The 21,091-nt window shown below is 39.2% G+C and overlaps 1 protein-coding gene across 1 annotated transcript in view; it reads right to left on the bottom strand.

Annotated features, from left to right (window-relative positions):
* igsf9b (immunoglobulin superfamily member 9B) overlaps positions 1–21,091 on the bottom strand; it is a 69,002-nt gene that overhangs the window by 28,099 nt on the left and 19,812 nt on the right. The window contains exons 3-5 of the mRNA XM_022769191.1: positions 15,290–15,436; positions 7,999–8,150; positions 2,959–3,076 (exon numbers count right to left, since the gene is read on the bottom strand). Coding sequence (XP_022624912.1) covers positions 2,959–3,076; positions 7,999–8,150; positions 15,290–15,436 — 417 coding nt within the window. The remainder of the gene's footprint in view (positions 1–2,958; positions 3,077–7,998; positions 8,151–15,289; positions 15,437–21,091) is intronic.

The following is a 21,091-nucleotide window of genomic DNA, read 5'->3' as shown; positions in this document are numbered from 1 at the left end:
TTTACAATATATCATCGCAGTCTGATGTAAAATACAGTGAGCAGCCAGCTATCATAACCTTAATAGTAGTCAGTGTTGAAGCTTAGCGTGCTTCACATTGTAACCTTTTCATCCCCCGAGGAGCTCTAGGTTTGCTCTCAACTCTCAATAAAACAGCAGAAGCCATGAAAGGTAAGCTGTCTTTTATGAGTAGGCCCAGATACAAGCCTCCTGGTTATTTTCCTCTCAGCGAGCACAGCTTTATACATCACATGGGACTGCTGACGGCACCATGCAGGCGTCTCACATAACAATTAAAAACAGATCACCGAGTGAGAATCATGACTCCTCCTTGCTCTGGGTATAAGTCCTAATCATATCTTCCGTTTTATTTCACCGCACTTTTCATGCCAACATTCAACCGAACTCAACATCAGGAAAAGCATTTTATTTTTGTGGTTGCACCTCACACCAGATTCCTGTTGTGTTACTCAAGTGTTTCACACATTAAGACGGTTTTATGAGGGAAAAGATGAAGCTGTTCCTGTGCATGTGGAGTGGTGTAACACATTTGATGCTGCTGTGGCTATGACTCAAACTTCAGCATCACACATGGCAGGTGAGAACAGGTGAGAATTCAAGTCTTATTCCACAAACTACATGCCTCAGTGTCCAAAACAAGGAACCCTGGTACATTTATTTTGGGATTGTCCAGCACTACATTTATTCTGGTCTCATATTTTCAGTCTGTTTTCCAGGGCATATAAACAAATTATACTTTCCCACAGAAACTAGGTTATTTTTGCATGATGTGAACATTATTAGCCAAAAGAAATAAAAAATGTTTTCAGGGACTGGAAGATGACAATTTCACTTTGTTTCCAAAGTTGGAAAAAATCTGATTCAATAAATCTAAATGTCTGCTCATAATCCTGGGCATTTCTTCGACAAAACCCTGAGACGTAAAAAAAAACCAGCCCTTTTTTTTTTCACTTTGTGACAATGCATTTTTCAGATAATCCAATGGATTTAAACTGTTGATTTAGCTCAAACCATGAAGGTAAAATTAATCCTGAAAAATTCAAAATCTCCACAACTAGAAATACAATGGAAAGCAATGATTCTATTATAAACTGTCTCTTTTATTTACAGGGGGTGGAAAAGAATGACTACAGTGCCAATTAAAATTCATTAATGCTTCTGACACAATAAATCTTATAGTACGATATTGATATAAAGGCTCCAGTGGTGCATGTGGGTCAGCCATGACGTAGCTGGCTGCTATCTTGCTTTCAAACAAATGAAATTAATGGATATTATATAATGACATACACCATAATACAGTCAATTATCTGCAAAATTGTTTAAGAATTGTTTTATGGTTCTTTATCACACTGAAGAAAAAAAATTCAAAATATAATATGAAAATTAGATTAAACAATCCATTGATTGATCAACTGAAAATTAATCACTTCAGTCACTTTTCAAGTCAAAATGCAAAAAGTAATATGAGGAGTTTCTGCTTTTTTTTTGATACTTTGTTGTTATCATTGGTTTTCAAGGCCTCTGAGAAGTTGTGAACGGCAGTTTTTCACTATTTCTATTTTATGAGAAATGCATGGATAAAACAACAAAGCATTTAATCAAGTAAATACTTGGCAGATTACTCAACAGTGAAAATAAACCTTAGCTGCACCCCTAACAAGAATTGTAAAGGAAATACAATATATCCATAATACAGATATTACCATAGTATTAGAGAAAACAATAATCTGATGTTTTTGAAAATGAAGTAGAAAATCTTTATAATAATAATAATAATAATAATAATGATAAAAGTAGTCATATTTTAAGAATAAAGCTGAAAAATGAAGAGAAGAAAAGTAATTTAGTAGCTGTACACACACATGTAATGGAGTCGACCCAATCCAATCACAATATATGTCACTTAGTTCTCTACACAACCTTTTTTATTCTCTTAATATCACAACTGTATTTTCATAATATTATTACATCTGTTATCTCAAAATAAAAAATAAAAATTCTATCATAAAATCACTTAATTCTTGTAATATTAAAACTTCAAACTCATGAGCAGTGGCCTTAATCCTACATAGCACCATAACAGTATCTGTTAAATTTATCATTTTATTTATTACACATCATTTCACCCAAAACCTAATGTGAACAAACAAGTTTGTTCAGAATATAGTTTGCTTTAGATTGTGCAGTAGCTGAACAGACAAGTCTTATAATCCTGCCTTCATATGATGGAGGCATAATTGACCACAGATTTCACCTCCAGTGCTGCAGTGTACTACAGTGGTTACACTCTTCACTAGGTTACAACACAATGTGTGTTTGCAGTGTGTGCAAATACGTTTAGTCTGCAAGGAAGAAAGAGAGGAGTAATTCCTTTTGCTCTGTTTCCACCTACAGAAGTCAAGGAGTAAAATAGACCTTACGCTACCTCTACCATAAAAGCAAGATGCTCAGTTGCTTGTTAAATACACACGGTTAACTCCCTCCAGCTCTGCTGTATCGGGAGACTGAGAGAACTGGAGGCTGGTATCACAAGCATCTATCTGATCTGTGTCTAGCAGAGAGTCTAGTTAATGGAGCGGAGAGAGACAGTGACGTTCTCACAGACAGATCCTGTTGTACACACATGGCTGTGCACAAGAGCACGCACACATGAACACACAGAGGCCCCAGACTGAGCTATTGACTGACTGATACAGACCCAGAAGGTGTGTTACCTACATCAATACACCACAGAGTTGCATGACTTTGCTTTAAAATGCTACAACAGTGAATGCCTTTAAGTACAAATAATGAAATGTAAGAGATGCAAATGCAATATTAGGCTGCAGGTAGAGAGCATATATATACTGTGTATATATATATATTTTTTTTATTTCAAAATCCTGTGATTCATGGAAATGCATTTACGAACAGCTCATTTGATGGATAGAGTACCTTGAACCAACAGACGGGTAGTGTGGAGCACTTCTCCCTGGTCACTGTAGGCTCGGCATGTGTACGCCCCTCTGTCATCTCTGGTGATGCCAAGGATGGTTAGACTGCCATCATGTACCTGTGGTTACATGAGCAAGAGATACAGATTCACATCCAACCTCCAGCACAAAACAGTTGAAATAACATGATAAACACGAGCGCTGCAGGGCATGTTTCAGGCTGTAAATGACAGTTGAGGGTGGGTGGTATTCAGATTACAATTCAACAATTTATTGATTCATCAATTTGGTGATTGAGAGAAAATTAATCAGCAACAATTTTGGTAATCTAAGCAAAAATGTCCAAATTCATTGGTTTCTGCTCCTCAAATGTGAATTCTCTAAGATAGTAAAGTGAAGCGTTGGTCAGGCATGACAAGAAATATGAAGACATCATAGTAAAAAATGGCCATTTTTCACTATTTTCTACATTTTGTAGGCTAGAATATTTCATTAATTGACAAAATAACAGGGAGATTAATCAATACTGAAAATTATCATTAGTTGTAGCTATAACTCGTCCTGGTAATACCACACTTTAAAAATACTCCCAGATGAAAAGTGCATCAGTATTATTATCAAAAGTAAAAGTACTCAATGCAGTAAAAAAAACATTATATCATCATTAGATTATTTTTCCTGATGTTTTTAATGTGTAAGAATGTGATGTAGTTGGTTCAGGACGACCCAATTTTTGCAACTAATGGTTATTTTTATTATCTAATAATCAGCTAATAATTTCCTCTTGATTAACTGATTAATTGTTTACTGTGTCAAATGTCAGGAAATAGTGAAAAATGCTCCTCACAGTGTTTAACAGCCCAAAGTAACTATTGTTTTTTTGTGAAGCAGCAAATCCTCACATTTAAGAAGGAAGAATTACAAATTTTCCAAAGAATTATAAATGAATTAAAATAACCAAAATAGTTCCTGATGATTTTTCTGTTGCTCAAACAGTTGATTCATTTATTTAATGCTTCAGGTCTAAATTTACACACTGTTTAACATCATATGAGTACATGTTGTATCCTAATCTATAATCTAACTGTGACAAATGCAGCAGAGCAGAAATACTGAATGACATGAAGTGAAAATAAAGATATAGACAGAAGATATACAACGCCCCAAGTCATGAATGTGTCATGTTTTAATTAACTCCAGGTCTGATTCCTGCATGTGGTAACCTTGGAAACGTCCAACTCTATGTCGCTGCGCGTCCCCGTCTCCAGCCACTGATGAGAACCAATAAGTGGTGAAGAAACACATTAACCAAACCTAATAGAAATACCCTCATAAATTATGCAACAGGTTGCAAGAGGCTCTGTCCATTCAAGTCACACACAGCTGTAGTCTGTCCATTCATGCAGCTGAGGGGGAATCTGCCATGCCTGCAGAATTATTCCCATTCATCTGTCTCTAAAATGTTTTACAGCCAAGAGATGGTACTAGTAGATCAACCCGAGCATCATTTAACTTGTGTCAGTCTGTTGGCAAACTGTATCATCCTCACTCAGACTGTCTATCACAAGATAACACTTTGTGTATCACTGCTGCAACATGCAACACGTGTGAGAGCTCAGTGTAAACTAAACACTGATGTTTTGTGAAGCATCAATTCCAGGCTTGGAAAGCCATTTGCATTGATTAAAAAAGTTGGAAGAGATTAAATCAACTAGAAATTGATTAAATTGTCTTTATTTTAATCACACACTTGCACTGAATCCTGTCTGGCTGATTTGGCATATTTTCTGTTCCCGTTCAGCCTCCTTCACGTACCAGTGACTTTTACTGATCTGCTGTTTGTTATGCCTAAAAATAAATGCCATTCTTGGTGAGATAGTCTCACTGAGATATCACTGACTCTTTTTTATAGAATTCATAGATGTTGAGCTGTAAAGGTTCAGACAGAGAGTGAGGCTAATTTTTGCCTTGTGTCATTTGATGAATTTGAAAGTGGAGTTTTTATGGTGAATTCCTGCCACACACAGTGGACAGCAGTGGACGTTCACCCTCATTTAATTTCATGATCATGATCAAATCACTTTGCAAGGCATCGTGGGATTCCAGGTGATATGGGGTGGAGAGGGGGTGGGGCCAAAAGTTGAAAAATGTCATCTTTATATTATGCAAATGAGTGTGAAATTCATCTGGCACAAAGAGTTTTGCCAGCAAAAAAAAGCAATGCAGAGCTGGGCCAATAGGTTTGTGGATACGCATCTGTAGAGATGATAGTTATTACTGTACTTTCTGGGATTTCATTTTCTATGACTCTGGCCTCCAAGATTACAGATAACAAAAAAATACAAGTGCTTGGCGCAATGTCACATGAACTGTGGGAGAAAGTGCAGGTTCCTCATTGACACAATGTTTGCTAATGAGCAAGTTACTCCTGTCCAGCCAGTCTACTGAACTATACCAATTGCACAGAAGTTAGCTGTGAACTAGCTAGCAATGGACGCACCGACTGTGAGTATGTGAGTGTACAAGTGTGTTTCTGTTCACCAGAACCTCTTTTTCTCTCTGTTATTTCCCTCCGGTCTCCTCTCGTCTCCGTACGTTTATGAAGCAGACTGAGCAAATTTTCAACTCGGACGATTTTGCATCTAATCGCACCTTTTCATCAGCTCTGTACACAGTCGTGCCTCCTTTAAAATTTGCCTCGCGTTCTGCCCAAACACAGTCTTATGCTACTTTCTTGTGTTGCACTGACTCCATCAAATTCAAATCAAACACAGACAACACATGAAGTCCTGACTGTAGCAGACTACCAAGACAGTAAAATCAACAGGGTCTGATAATATGTAAAGGTCATCAGTCCGTTCCGATACTTTCTGTGCCATAGCTGAACCCAATCTGAGGTGAGGGAGAGAAAATTAAAGAAAAAGGATGAGGAGGAGCAGGAGGAAGAGGAGGGGGAAGTCTGCAGTAGACAGAAACAGAAACAGAAGATAGGTGAGGCATGAGATGAAAGCAGAATCTCAATTTCTGTCACACGCACTTCACCGACACATCCGAACAGACCAACATTGGGTTCTGAAACAGCAGGAGAACGCCGTTGTTTTCCTGCTTGCATTTTTTTATTTGTGATTTGAGTGCACTTTGGAGAACACCCCTATAATCCCACCTAGCTTTCTGTCCCGTCTCCTGCACAACTTCTTTATTTAATATCGCTGCTTTTTAGCTGTGGCTCTCTGCATGCTAAAACGAAACAAAAAAAAAAAGTAATGAAGTAAAGAGAGGAGGAGGATGAGGATTCCTCCTCACATTCCCCCCTTTCTCCATGACTGTCACATTCCCCCCTTTCTCCATGACGTCTCCATGGATCTGAGCATGCGGGTGAGCAAATAGACCCTCATGCTCGCTCACACAAACACACAGCTCTCTTCTCACCACAGGAAGGAGCTTTCCCAAGTCTTTGCTAGAACATAAACCGAGAACTGGAAAATGGATGAGGAAAGCTGATAAATGCACTGCTTCTTTATATTTCTTAGTATATAATGATGAAGCTAGTGAAGCATGGCATTTGGCTCTCACTAGCGATTTTCATTTTTAGTGTAACACTCATATTAGGACTAATGTAATATTGATGCAGGAGAGGGAGATTAATAATGCATCAGAATGTTGTCTAATCATTTACTGAGGGGATGGTGTTGAAAAGATGCGACTGGAGCGAGAGATCGTGGAGAAAAAAGGATAAAATAGAAAAAAAAAAAAGGGAATAGGCCCTTAAAAGACGCTCCTGTATGCTCCTGTCACTTCCTGTACACTGTATCGCACGAGGCAGCTGTGAAGAGTTGATAGCGCCTGCAGCAGACTGCCACATCAGTGACATGGGAGAATGTGAAGGCATGCAGAAAAGGAAGGAGGCATCCACCTTTCAAAAAGTTCCAAAAACAATTACGAGCAGTGTAAAAAAACAAACAAACGCCCTTTTAATGCTCTTGTACTCTCAATATGTTCAAAGCATTCCTGTTGTTTTCGTAATGAGCTGCTGTGATTTCAGTTTGTGCTTACTTTGACCCCCCTCTTCTACTTCTAATACCTACTTTTGCAAGACTGACTCCTGACAATTCCCAGGCGTGAATTTGTTGCATTCAGCTGTCAGCTACACGTGTAGGTGGCGGGAGCGCTTGCGATGGTATCTGGAGCGCAAGGGAGCATGAGCTTCTCCACTTGAGAGAAACTGACATTTGCACCTTTTACTCAAGATGCAACATCCTGTGGCTGCAGTGCATCACCGTCTGTCGAAACTTGATTCTGTGTTTCTGAGTCATCTGTAATGGAACGGCGTGTGAAAACGTGTTTGATTCTGCGCGACTAACACCACCAACCTGATGTTTATTGTTGATGGTTTATGTAGCTGAGACTTTTTTTCCACTGCTATCAAACCACACTGTGGCTGTGCCAGAAATATCTTGTCATGACATCAGGCTGTCTACATTTGGGAGTTTATCCACGGGACTAAAAATCAGGCATCACCAGACAACAAAGAGAGCTCAGAAATGTGAGGTTCGTTGCCAGTAGCTGTTCTTAACATTGCTGAAGTGATTCAACGTGTATTTTTATTCTTACTAAAGACATTACAGAGAAGCAGGAAGAGTCTGAGTGACAGTATCGTTGGTGATGATCACAGATTGTGGTTCTAATTAACGAAACGTAAACTTTGAACTTGTTGCATGCCAAAAACATGCAGGAATCAATTTACGTACAATATCTGTGACGCAGTGTCTCAAATGGAAAACAAAACATATCATTCTTCGATCATCAACTTAAGTCTCAGCACACATTTTAAAGACCCATTGAAGGAGGTTTTATTACAAAAAACTGGACATTTCTGCTGCACAGAAACATAATAAACTGATATTTGCCTGAGTGAGATACAGCCCATTACATACTTTCAGTACAGATGGACTCATTGGATGACACCATCTGTGCAAAAGCCCTGCTTCTATTTTTGTACACAGTCATAAATCAGAATCATGGCCATTGTGTTTTGTCTTACTGAATATTTTGCGTTGGTTGCGAGCTCCTCCCCTTCCCTCAGCCAGCTGATCATTGGTTTTGGATTTCCCTGGGCAGAGCAGCTAAGCAGAGTGCTTCCCCCTTCCTTCGCCTCCACATATTGTGGCGGCGTCGCTGTAAATGAAGGTGGAGCTGTGGAGAAAATGACAGAGAAACAGTCGTCATTACAACAGTAAAGTAATAAAAATTTGAATGGAAACACGTCATGGAAAAATGTCCCGTCAGATCTCACATTCTTTCCCAAATCTAGATTATGATTCTGTTTTCATACATCTGATATTTAACCACCTCAGCATCCTCAAGTATTCCTTGTGTTTATTGTTAATTAGCAAATTTTAGCATGCTAACACCCTGAACCTGCTAAAAATCAGCATGTTAGCACTGTGAGTATGCTTGCATGCTGATGTTAGCACTTAGTTCAAAGCACCATTAGTACGGCCTCACAGAGTTGCTAGCATGGCTGTGTAAAGTGCAACTCATAACGCAGTCTAAAACTGAAGTCCTGCAAAAATTCTTCCCTAATGAAGGTCGAAATCTTCAGTTTGTGTTGAAAATGTGTCAGAAAGATGTTGATACAGCAGCTTTATTGGTCATTTAGAAGGCTGCAGTTTATGGTGCTGTTGAATTGTGGTTATTTATTTAGTTAGAGCCCCATTAGCCACTGTGTTGTAACAGTAGCTACTCTTCCTTGTGTTGTGTTATACTGAGCGGTCCACCCCATTTGTATCAATGAAGTTGATGCATCACAAACTTTATCCTCCTATCCATCCCCTACATGTATCTAAGGGAAACTGGATAGGAAGAACAATACTCTTGGACAAAAGTAGACAAGATACGGGGTAATGTGGTTGCCACAGCTTTTATGTACTAGTTGGACAGTGGACATTTACCAGGGTTGGTGACAATCTGCCATTTATTCTTCAAAACCAAAAGAAACCACTTAGTGACATCACTTCATTTCCACCTGATGTTTCTGAGCTTCACTAACTGCCACAGGGGAGCTCTTCACCACCTACTGCAGGCCAGTAAACTGTAGTTTCCTCAACCAGCTGCTTTCACCGCTTCAACATAATATTTTGATTATGAATAGTGGCACTGTGTTTAGTTAAAGAGAAAAAAAGGTGCTGCTATTACAAGTGGGTCACCGCTTGCCGCTGGGAGTGTTGCCATGCTTCAGACTGCATTCAAACACCTGGTATGGAGTAAACAAATCGCCCAATTAGCACATTTAGACATCTGCCTGTCCATACTACTCTCACTCCCTAGCACTCATTACATTATATGATACAGTAGATTAATGGAGATCCTAATAAAATGCATGACTGCTTTATGCATCCCCTGCTAATGTAGTTGATGGGTCATGGGCTGACGTAAACACATCCTGATGCATCATTTTAGTTATTAAGACGCAACCATGTGCAGTTGCATCACTATGAGTTTGGACTTTTATCTTAAGGTAAACTTTACTGATTCTCATTGGGAGATTTACATTGCAGCTAAGTACATTTACTTGTACTTAAGTATTTCCATTTGATGCTACTTGATATTTCTACTCCACTAGAATTCAGAGTGAAATATTATACCTTTTATCCCACTATTCCAATACCTGAACTTGAACTACCTACCAGTAAAATGCTGCTTACAAAATGCTGTATCAATGTTATGAATTTTTTTTTTTTATTCTAATCATTTTTGGTGTATTTTGTATGTCTTTATTAGACAGTGAAAGCGGAGACTGAAAGGAAACATGGGAAAGAGAGTATGGTTTTTTAGATTGTGGGATTGGTACTTTTACTCAGTGGTGGAAGAGGTGCACAGATCTTTTCCTTAAGTAAAGGTGGCACTACGACAGTGTAGAAATACTTTGTTATTGCATTTCACTTAAGTAAAAGTAGATTGGTATTAGCATAAACAAATAATAAAGTTACTAAAAGTACTTCTTATACAAAATGGCCCATTGAAAAATAATTTATATTATGTTATATTATGTTATTATAATTTCTGATACATTAATGTTGCATTTGCACTTTAATGTTGCTGCTGGTAAAGACAGGGCTCATTTTAATTACTTTATATAATGCTAAGTAGCTTGTAAATTTAGTCTTATCTTGTTTTAATCCATAACAATACATTGTAATTTATTGCTGATTATTTTGTGTTATTAATCTGCATCTGCAATCTGTAACCTGTAACTAAAGCTGTCAAATAAATGTAGTAGTGTAAAAAGTATAAAGCAGCGGAAAATGGAAATACTCAAGTACAAGTCCCCAAAACTGTACTTAAGTACATCACTTGAGTAAATGTACTTAGTTACTTTCCACCACTGCTTTTACTCAAGGATCTGAGTACTTTTTCCACCAATGTAAGTGCTGTTTTTAATTCTACTCCTAATTCAGATTTTTCTCAAGGGGATAAGCATGAGTTGACAGGAAATAGGTGGCACACATGGCGGTGACAGCAGCAGGTACATTGGTCAACCTGGGAGTTGTTCCACACCATCAGGTACAGCTCGTCACAGAAGAAGTGTCACTATAGCTGGGAAACCAGGGAGTTGCTCTACAAAAAAAGTAAGATGAGCATGAAATTCTCGCCCTACTTACTGCAGCTCTTCATCAATTATATACATTAAAAGATGCTTGAAGATCCAGCACTCCCACTGTTCTTCTCTGCAGACCACACAGCACAACCAGCAGATGGCCTGGATGCTAAGACGCAGGGTTTGGTCTGTTCTTTGAAGGTTTACATTCGCTCTTATTTACTCACTAACTCGAGAAGTGTCCGCATCGTTTTATTCCCTCACTTGGTCGCTCTTTTCTTGTCTCTGCTCCTAAGAGAACACGGCTACATACAGTACACTTTTTTCATTGATTTCTCATCATGAACCTCAAAACACTTCAGTGTTAACTGTTACAAAGGGAAGGAAGAGACTGACAAAGACTTTCCTTCCTCCTCTTATGTCAGTATACTCAAGGTACTCACTTCCTCACCACCACACTACCATCCTCCCTTTCCTTTAATGGCGGGAACAGGCTACATGATACTCTTGTCGTTTGAGCTGGTCACATTAGGTGAACATAGTGTCATAATGTCTTGTTTGTTTGGCTGATGTGAGGTGGCCATGTTTGTTTTGTTCTCAGGCACTTCTCTACTGGTTAAATGCCAGGTCAGATAAGCATTCAGAATTTTTCCCAGTCGTAATTACAACTTAGATGTTGATGTGGATGGAATTTACAAGTCAGAAACATAACATCACTATGACGTGTTAGTGGCAATAAGCTGTGCTATTTACTATTTAGTGCACTATATTTGTTGAGTTGAACACCTGAATACTGAGTATAAAATAAATGCTTTATAAAGTTCCTACAATGAAACAAAAAGTAGTGCCGATAGTGTGTGCACTACTACTGCTTGATAACAATCCCACAATATAATGTGCCGTATTTTTGAAGACGCAACACTAGTGTCTAAAATGTGCAAATTATACAGTAGGCAATTACTGAATATAGCTAATAGTGAATGAGCAAAGAAGGGAGTGATTTTGGCTTTAGTGTGCAGAGGGTGATGTTGCACCCACACAGGGTGTGTCAGTGCAGCATCCCATCACTGTCAGGTGTTGTTACAGGTATAATAGTGCTTGAAACTTTCAACAAGGGATAGCGGTGAGGCACTACTTTTCAGCCTGGTGTTAAATTTACTCTTTAATTTGGTATAATGTCCCTGTGCTGAGGGTTACAGGTTATCTAAAATGAAACAAGCACTCTTTGCTGCTCTGGGCCAACGTCAAAGAACATGTGACAGAGGAATAGAAAACCCCAAAAAAAGTTCTTGAGTGATGTTTTTTTTTTTATCAGGCACTTGACCATTTTTATTCACCATACCGCACCTCCTTCAGGTTGGGCTATCACTGGGCTGATATTGTGTAGTGTGATCCTGGCATTACACTAATGAGGAAAAATACTAAATTCTGTTTGTTTAATTAAAAAAAAAGAATTTAGTATTTTTATCCATTAGTGTAATGCCAGGATCACAAAAAAAATTGTCCACTTGCGTTCACACCCCACACATGAGTTCCTAATGGGATGACATTTCAGTCCATGTGAGCATGCAAGCATTATTCATATTTACACCTTGGGGTCCCATATGGTGGTGAGGATGATTGTTCACATGGACTCCACTTGGTGCCACATTGGGCCCATTAGTGACTGACAAGGACAGACACACATGGGGAATATACGGGCCTGTTGGACAAACGAGCTGGCATTTGGTCCCCAACTGGGTCAACCAAATGGGACCTAAATGCCAGGCCATCGCTAACTCAGTGACACAGTGGCAGGGTCTAATTTTTTATGTTTCAGGGTAGATGCTTAACAGTTTGAGGGTATACTTTTTGATCTCTGAAAAGGGTGCTGGTGCTTGAAAAGTAAAGAGAAGAAGGAAGAGCAGGGGAGACAAGACTAAAGAGGAGAGGAGGAGATGGAGGGAGGGCAGAGACAGAGAGAGAGAGAGAAAGAGAGAGTAGCCTTAGTGTCTTTTTCGGGCACAAGGCCTTGCCATCTGACACCTGCCACTGAGTGGGCATGAATTCCCTGTCCGCTTGGCAGGAAGTGAAGGCCAGCAAACAGGAACTCAAAGGAAGAGTGTATGCAAATACCAACGGCCAAAGGAAATGGGTGCCCTTAGTGTCTGTGTGGAGGCCAGACGAAAATGGCACCTGCTTCCCTCACAGACAGCCATTTAGAGGACAACAGTAGCATAAAGTCTTCATATGAAATGAATTCCCCTGTTGGATGTCTAGACGCTGAAACAGCTGCTGCTTTTGATATTTCCATGAATGTCTGTCTAATAACAAGGCCCCCCCCCCAAAAAAATAAAAATAAATAAAAATAAAAATATTTGTACCAGTTAAACTACAAGTGTACATGAATGGTGCTGCATCTCTTTAGCTCCACACGTTAAGTACATGAGGTCATGTAAAATGCCATAATTTAAAATGCCAAATATTATACGACATTCAGGGATATTATTAGTTCTGCTACAGCCTGCAGAGCTCAGTTTCTGTTGAAAGGTCTGACAGGAGTGGAGAGCAGCAGAAGACGGAGGGAGGGAGGGAGGGAGGGAGGGAGGGGTTGAAGTTAAGAGTGAATACTGATGAGTTTAGCTACAGAGATGCAGTATGCCTACACAACAAGACATTCATACACACACACACACACACACACACACACACAGGCCCACGCCCACAGACGTTCACATGCTCCAAACATCACGAGAGTGTGCAGGTGACACTCGGTGGCAGATTACGACCTATTCACTCTTCAACTACAACTTCAACCAGCAGAGAGAAATCTCATTTAGGCACATACAAACACACACAATGAGACGCTGGCATGTCAATGTTGATGTAATGCGCTATACACAGAACAAAAGTGCAGAAAGTAATTTGCAGTGCGTGATGTACAAACGCACGCCGACACACAAAAGAAAACATTATGTTCTGCATTGATAATAACCATTTATACAGATCAGCATTTTTTATTCCAAAGTGATTATGCGGTGCAATGGACTTTATAAATGGTTCTTTACACAGTATTTTGCATACAGCGTGTTGTAATCATTATTCAAATATGAGAATTGCATCCATTGTAAAACATATGCATGATCAAATCGAATATGCATGAGTTTCACACAGCGCTCATAAGTTCACAGACCAAAAATATACATGTGAATGAGCTTGACAGGACTTTGCTCGCAAAGTCTCTCTCTAACAACACAGAGGATTACAGCTTTCTGAAGTTAGAAACCTGTGAAGCTTTAACACAAGAAAATCACCACTTTTGGCCTGAACTTTTCTTTCTTAAATGCCTGTTTAAAAAAATCATTAAACATACTACAATACATGAATCTGCTGCATTTACTTTACTGCATCATGCATCTGCAAACAGCAAGCATTTATTCAATTACATCTACCGCAAAACATATGAAGCAGCTTAATACAATATCTGTCTAAAACGCATTCCTCATATGAAACAGATACAGGGCTTAAAGAATAAAACACAAAGGCATCAGTGTCTCTGTAGTCTCTGGTGCTCTGCAACAATGTGAAGAAACACTTCACGCAGGATTCTCTAAGCCACTGGGGCATTCCTGGGAAATGCAAAGGTGCAGATTTTTTTTCCGCCTGGTCATCACTTTGATAGCTCTCAGACTATCACAGACGATCCCTGCCGGAACCGCCTTAAACAGGCCATAATCAATCCTCTTCTAACCAGCCTCTCAGCCCGTTTTACCCGAGGCCTTTTTCTAAAAACAGCTGCAGGAACGATCCACATCACTGTCTAACAATCCCTCATTCAAAAACGCCTGATAAAAACTTCCCAAACCAAACTCTAGTCTCTTTGGTTTCCTTCATTTTCTTTTAAAACGGAGTGCATCAGTGAATGTGTCACTGCAGTCAAAGTCCAGAGGGTCATTCCTTTCACTTTCTATGTCCAGCACAGGGGTGTATGTTTTAAGGTATTTGTAAATGTAAATATTCAGAGCAAAGGGGAGTAAAATAATTCATTAAATACATATTTTTTCCATATAAAAAATAGTGAAAAATCAAAATTTCCCATTTATTTGTAGTGGGATTGAATTTACAGTAATGTGACAGAGAAAAAAAAGCAAATCCTCACATTTAAGAAGCTACAACTAGAATATGTTTTTCTTGAAAATGCAAATCATTTTCGGTCAGTCCACTGATCAGTTAATCAACTGATTGTTTCCTCTTTAATTGTTTGACATAAAACTTTCAAGAAGTGTTACCATGAAAATCTAAGTTACAACTGCAAACTCAAACCAAAGCGGGAATGAGAAATACAGATTAAAAACAAATCACTATGTACAGTAAAAAATATAAATGGCATGTCATTATAACTTTCAAAAGTACAAAAAGTACAAGAAAATTAATGTAAATGCAAAAGTTTCTATTAAATTATTATAATTCCTCCGTCTCCACACAAAAAAATATCCGAAACTTAACTAAAGAATTAATATAAAAACTGTAAACGACTGATTTATGCAGCCTCACAATAAACCCTCAGAGCCCTTTACTGAAGAGCTCCACACTGAATGGCTGAATATATGATTAACACCAGACTACAAATGCCTGTCCTTGAGAACAAATACAAGATGACTGAATCTGGAGCTTAAATGAGTGACGCATTTTTGTTTTTCTTTCACAACCACAAACACACAGGTCACGGATCAGGCTGTATGATCAGGTGACTCACCATTGACTGTGAGGTGCACCCAGCTGCCGTTGTGGAAGGTGTCGTACTGTTGCTCCAGCATCAGGACCCTGCACTCATACCAGCCCTGGTCCTCGGAGCGCACCGGGTCAATCTGCAGGGAGGCCTTCCCATGCAGAGAGGCTCTACCTGCAGACAGAGGGAAAGAAGAACAACAAAATTAACCTCTTCACTGCTATATACATTTATCTTTTTCTGCCTTTCAAGACAAATGCGTGCTCTTTTCCAGCCATGGAATAGCAGTTGGGGGCTAAGTGCTTGACTTTAACCTTTTTTTTTTTTTTTTTACAGCATGAAACACATTTATGAAGGACTGGGTTGGCCTTTCGCATCAACTGTAGCCTACAAGTCATGGTGTAGTATTCTTGAGCAGGATCCAGAAGGTCAAAAATAATGCTTTGTCTTTTAAAGAGATAAAAAGATCATATATTCTTGCTGTGAGGAGTCCAGTGAGTTATTAGGATTAAGTGCAACATTACAGAAATCTTCTGTTGTTCTTTTCTCTGCAACGGCTCCATAAATTCAGACTTTAACTACTAGTTATTCAAATAAGCACAAGCACAAGCCTATTTTGACGCACAAAGTCCAAATCGGGTGTGAAAAACAAATGCTTTGTAGCGACTTATTCCTACTCAGGGAGTACAACAGTCTTGAGTTTGTCCAAACACTGGATGGAAGGCAGGAAAACACCCTGGACCGGTGTCCAGTCTCTCCCAAAGATAACAGAGACAGACAATCCCTAACACTTACTGTGCATTCATATCTTCAGGCAATTTAGAGCCTTCAATCAACCGTGACTTACAAGTCTTTGGAGTGTTGAGGAAACACAAATAGATATAGAAACACATGCAGACTCTAGATACCCCCCAAAACTCCAAAAAAGGCTTTATTAGCAAAAAAGGTATGTTTGTGGATTTAAAAGATTAGTTTTGACATTTTGGGGGATACCCTTATTTGCGTTCTCACCGGAAGTTAGATAAGAAAATCAATAGCACTCTCACATCTGTTAAATATGAAGTTATAGTCAACAAGAGGTTAGGTTAGCTTTAGCAATTAAACTCCAGTTTAAATATATCTATGGAGTTATTTAGTGAGCTTCAGAGGTGCTTGTAGGGATGGATGGAGACAGGCTAACTGTTTGCTTCACTGGGGTAACTGGCTGCAAGCTGTAGCCTCATATCTTAGGGACAGACTTCCTGTCTGATATCGATTTTCTCATCTAACGCTCAACAAATAATCACTATAAACTGTCACAATATTTAACCATAAATGTACAACCATCTGGCTTAAACTATTAGGATTTATGCATGAAACTACCCGGGAGCCATACCTTCATCTGAATTAAAATTAAGTATTCGGAGCCAGTGTGGAAAAAGTCCATCCCTCTACTTCACAGGAATCATCTATTTCTAATAAAACGTCTCCATCCACGCCTCTTTTTTTCTTCAAGGCTGAGGATAAATTGGAATTCTAAAAGAAGGAAATCACAAGGGATGAGAGAAGTTCAGGAAACCAGGCATGGTGAAATCTTCAGCTGCTAAGCTGTCTGTCTTCAAGCCTCCAGCCCGCTGCTCACATGGCTGCCTCTGACAGCCCAACAGACTAAAACACTCGCTTCTGCTCTGTCTGACGAGTGTTCTCAGATGAAGCATTTTTCAAAACTTTGATGTGTAGATGTACTGTAAGCACTGTTTCCTCTTACTTCAAAGTGAGTGTCAGGCAAATATATTGATGTTGAGGGTGGGCTGAATTGCTCTACTAGCACTGTATATAAATGTGAGAGATAGATACCCCAACCCTGGGACTGCTGCCATAGTTTGGGTAGAAAACTGACGTTTTTTTGTTAGCAGAAAATCAATACAGCAAAGAGGAAGAGAGAGGAGTGGCGACTGCAGTCTTGCAGCAAAAAGGTAGCTTGTCTTTAAAAAGTCAGGTCTATTCTTGCCTGGGGATTGAAGTGCTGAGTGGGGCGGGTGGCGGCGTGAAGGGTAGGGATCAGGCTCAGCTCCCATTTGTCAAGGAGTGAGATGGTGCTGCTGTAAACAGAGTTAACGGCACTGTATCCACGTCAGGACCGTCCCCCTGGGCATACACCACTTACACAGTACAGGGTTCTGTCTACTGTGAAAACAGAGGAGCTAACACCTTGTTCAGATCACATCACAAGCTTTGTCAGATAGGAAAGCTTTGGAAAGAAAATACTAAAATCCAAAGTGACAAAGTTGGCAGACACAGTGTGGCACACTAGGAAACAACTTTCAATCGCAAAGAGCAACAATCAAAAGAGGAAAAGATAAAGCTGAAGGCCAAAGTTCATGCATATGCTTTGGTTTAAGTAGCACTGTTAGAAATACAATATGAGCACTAAAGCTCAGTAAGTCAGTACGTTCACAGATCCAATCAAACCAGACAAACAGGCTAAATTTGGTGTTATTATTGTATTACATAGTTGCATTTGTTCACAACTGTATGTATATGTATAGCTCCTTTTCAACTGGCCAGATCAACTGAATTAGAGCTGATGTTGGATTTTATTTAGATGTAAGTGCCAGTCATGGTGGTTTTGCAACTGGTTTGTTGAAGCTACTGTCATTCTTGTCGTCAAGTGCAAGATATCATTATCTGTCACAAATTCCCGTTATCTCTGACTTGGAATTTAAACTAGCAGAGTGAATTTTTTTTCCCCCACGTGCCTGGATATAATTACAGTCTAATAATATGCAGCATTTTCCAACTTTGAAAAAAATTGCAGTGCCAAGCTTACCACTAACTGCATGATTAAGTGCTAGCAATTCAATAAAAAAAAAAATAAAAAAAAGGCAAATGACACAAAAAGGTGTGCCTCAATATTTTTTTGTGTTCACATAATGTGCAGGCTAAAGCTAAATCCGGTGCTAAGAGAGATATGATTTAGATTTCCAACAGCCTGTCCCAAATTGCTAGAATCTGACACTAAAATTTCACAAGCTGCACATCTGAATTATTGATTGCGTCTTTGCTTGAGTGGGCACAAAAATAGATGTTTTTAAATGTTGTAATTTCCATATAGCCCCAGGACAAACTGGCAAAATGATCCAGGATAGATTTTAGTCTGCGAGGAGATATGTACCAATTCTCATTTAGCAGTGAATTAGACGGGGAAAAATACACAGTTGTAATGAGAAAATATCTTCTCTTACATTTGAATTACTTATTAAAATTAATATACTGTAGGACTTAATAATTAGTAAGAGAGGAAAATGAACAATGGTCACACTGAAACTGGATGGATTTAGTATCAGTGGAATCAAAAAAGCAATCTGCACCGCTCTGCACTTTGACAATACTGTAAGTACAGTATTCATGGATAATCCGCTCTGTTTTGGTAGCAGCTGTGTGATGGAATAAAAGCACATTTACTCTGTTCACCAATTTTATTCATATTTAGTGATAACAATGACCTATTATGGACACTATTAAATGCCCCAAAGAGCATTTCATGAAGTACAGTCCGGTGTCATTATCACACCGTCACCATGCACATGCAATCCCCAGAATACACTTTAATCTATGTAATGAGACTGGCCATATTTGTGTTGCATCTGTTCACTGGTAATTCCTCAACAGTGGACTTGATGGCACATGGCAGAGGCCCACTACTAGAGCCCCAGTGAGCACAGTGGAGTGTAATGCTGTTTGAAAAGTGCTGTTCGCTCATACCCTGCTGTTAGTCAGGAGGTTAAAGTAAACAGTGAAAGGCTCCAGCAGCTGCAGTATCTACAGTAGCCACTACAAAACAAAAAGAAAGGGTTCCCCAGACTGTGAGTCACTGCCATTAGCCTTGTTTTCACTGATGACCTTGCATGAAAAAGCCCATAGGGAGGAATCTCTGAATTTAATATTATTCACACTGCTTTCACTCTAGTCCTATTAATAAAAAAACAGAAATGTCCATGTTTGGGACACGCACACTAGGGAGATGAATCCTCCAGCTTTTCGACAAGCCGTGTTTTGCCTTCATTTCACAGCATATTGCCAGGGTCAGGCAGGGGTTTTGTACTCGGTAAAGAGGTGGGAACAGCAAGGAATACTTCTGACCTCGTTCTGACAGCTCGCCATCTTGTCACAGACATTGAAGCAACATCAGAAGAACAAATTTCCTGCTGTGAGGAGTCTGAGTGAAGGCAGACATATTGTCTAAGCCAAGACAGGGAGATTTTAAGGTTGTGTGGTGCTGTGATGAATGTGAAGAAAAACACATATTTTGTGTTATCACATATATAGTGTTGTCCTGCTTTTTAAGCTGCTGTAATCAATTTTGATTTTATTCAACTATGGATTAAAGGTGAAAGGGGTCGCCCAACACAAAGAATTCACAAAGAAAGAATTAGGCAACTCTGCCGTTCACTTCAGCTCTGGAGAGCTTTATGGCATCTTTACTCAGCTGCACTTAGTTGCCAGTTTATTGGGAACACCTAATACAACAGTCCAACAATAAATCTCCTGAAAGTTATAATGTTCAATTTTTGTTGAAACTGTTCTACAGAGGTGTTGATTCAACTGTGTTTTTTTTGGACACTGTAGTTTGTGGTGCGGTTGAATTGTATGGCCTTATGCTGACAAGTGTTTCTACTATTTTGTCCGGAGAGGGCTAAATAACAGAAACATGTCTCTGGCAACTGAGTGAATCTGTTCACAGCGTGTTTCCTCTGCCCTCAGGTGGCTAAACAATCACTTATTTTTCAATTTAAAGCCAATAATTTGTTGGTTATAGCTTCATAAAAGTAAAGATTTTCATTTTCTTTATAAAACCCCCTGTTCTATATGGGCAGCACATGGGCTTTTTTTTAATATACTGTATTGACTCTATACTATATGTGCTCTGTGCTGCATCATCACTGGAGTGTGCAGGAAAGCATGTATGTACAATGCAGCCATAAATTGCTGAGACACAGTTATTTCCCTCTATGCACTTACACGCAGTAGTTGTCCCTGCACAGCCCTGAACGCCATGTTAGAACAGAACAAAGTGCAGCTGAAGAACCAGAACGGCCAAGTCTGTCTCTGAGAACTCACAGTGAAGGTCTCTGTGTGCTGTACCATGCCTTATACTTAAAGCCCAAACAGATGAAGTACCATTCTGAGGGAAAACGCTCTGGATCATGTTGAAATTTCGGGTCAATCTTTTCGATGAAATAGGATTGGAGGGTACATGTACAGAGCACTGCAGTATATTTAACTGGTTGTCAGGAATGGCTCTGCCTTCAGCCAGAAGCTCATAATTAGGTCTGCAGTAGTGTAGGGAAACCTGTATACTGTATTATCATAGAAATGTTTACAGAATGATTTTACTTATGCAGGATCTATAATGTTTTCGAAGTAATATATTATTATTACGTCCATCAGCTTGATGGACTCACAAAGGTAATTTTACCATAATTGGAGATGTAGTCTGTAATCTGCTACAGCGATGTATTGGTCATGTTACGCTTGCCTGGTTGACAATACCAATGCCATCGGGTTGTGTCTCTGTTAATGCAATCTGTTTGGTCATTGGTATTTTTACTGAGACAGGGTGAAACAACTTAAGTAACAGAAAAGTATTTGCCCCGTTATCTTTGCTGTTGTTTAAAATAATACGACATTTTGGGAAACACACTTATTTTCTTTTTTGTTGAAAGTTAGATGAGAAGATCAATGCAACAATCGAATTTCAATCTGTCCTGAATTTTTCTTGAAAGCATTAACACTTTTACCTTTAGACGTAGCGAGGCTAGCTGTTTTCTCCCCGTTTCCACCTGAGCT

This window comes from Seriola dumerili, unplaced genomic scaffold (assembly GCF_002260705.1).
Source record: "Seriola dumerili isolate Sdu_G_001 unplaced genomic scaffold, Sdu_1.0 BDQW01002293.1, whole genome shotgun sequence".
Taxonomy (NCBI): domain Eukaryota; kingdom Metazoa; phylum Chordata; class Actinopteri; order Carangiformes; family Carangidae; genus Seriola; species Seriola dumerili.
Note: the sequence above shows the minus strand (reverse complement) of the source record. Positions and strands in the feature narration are given on the sequence as shown.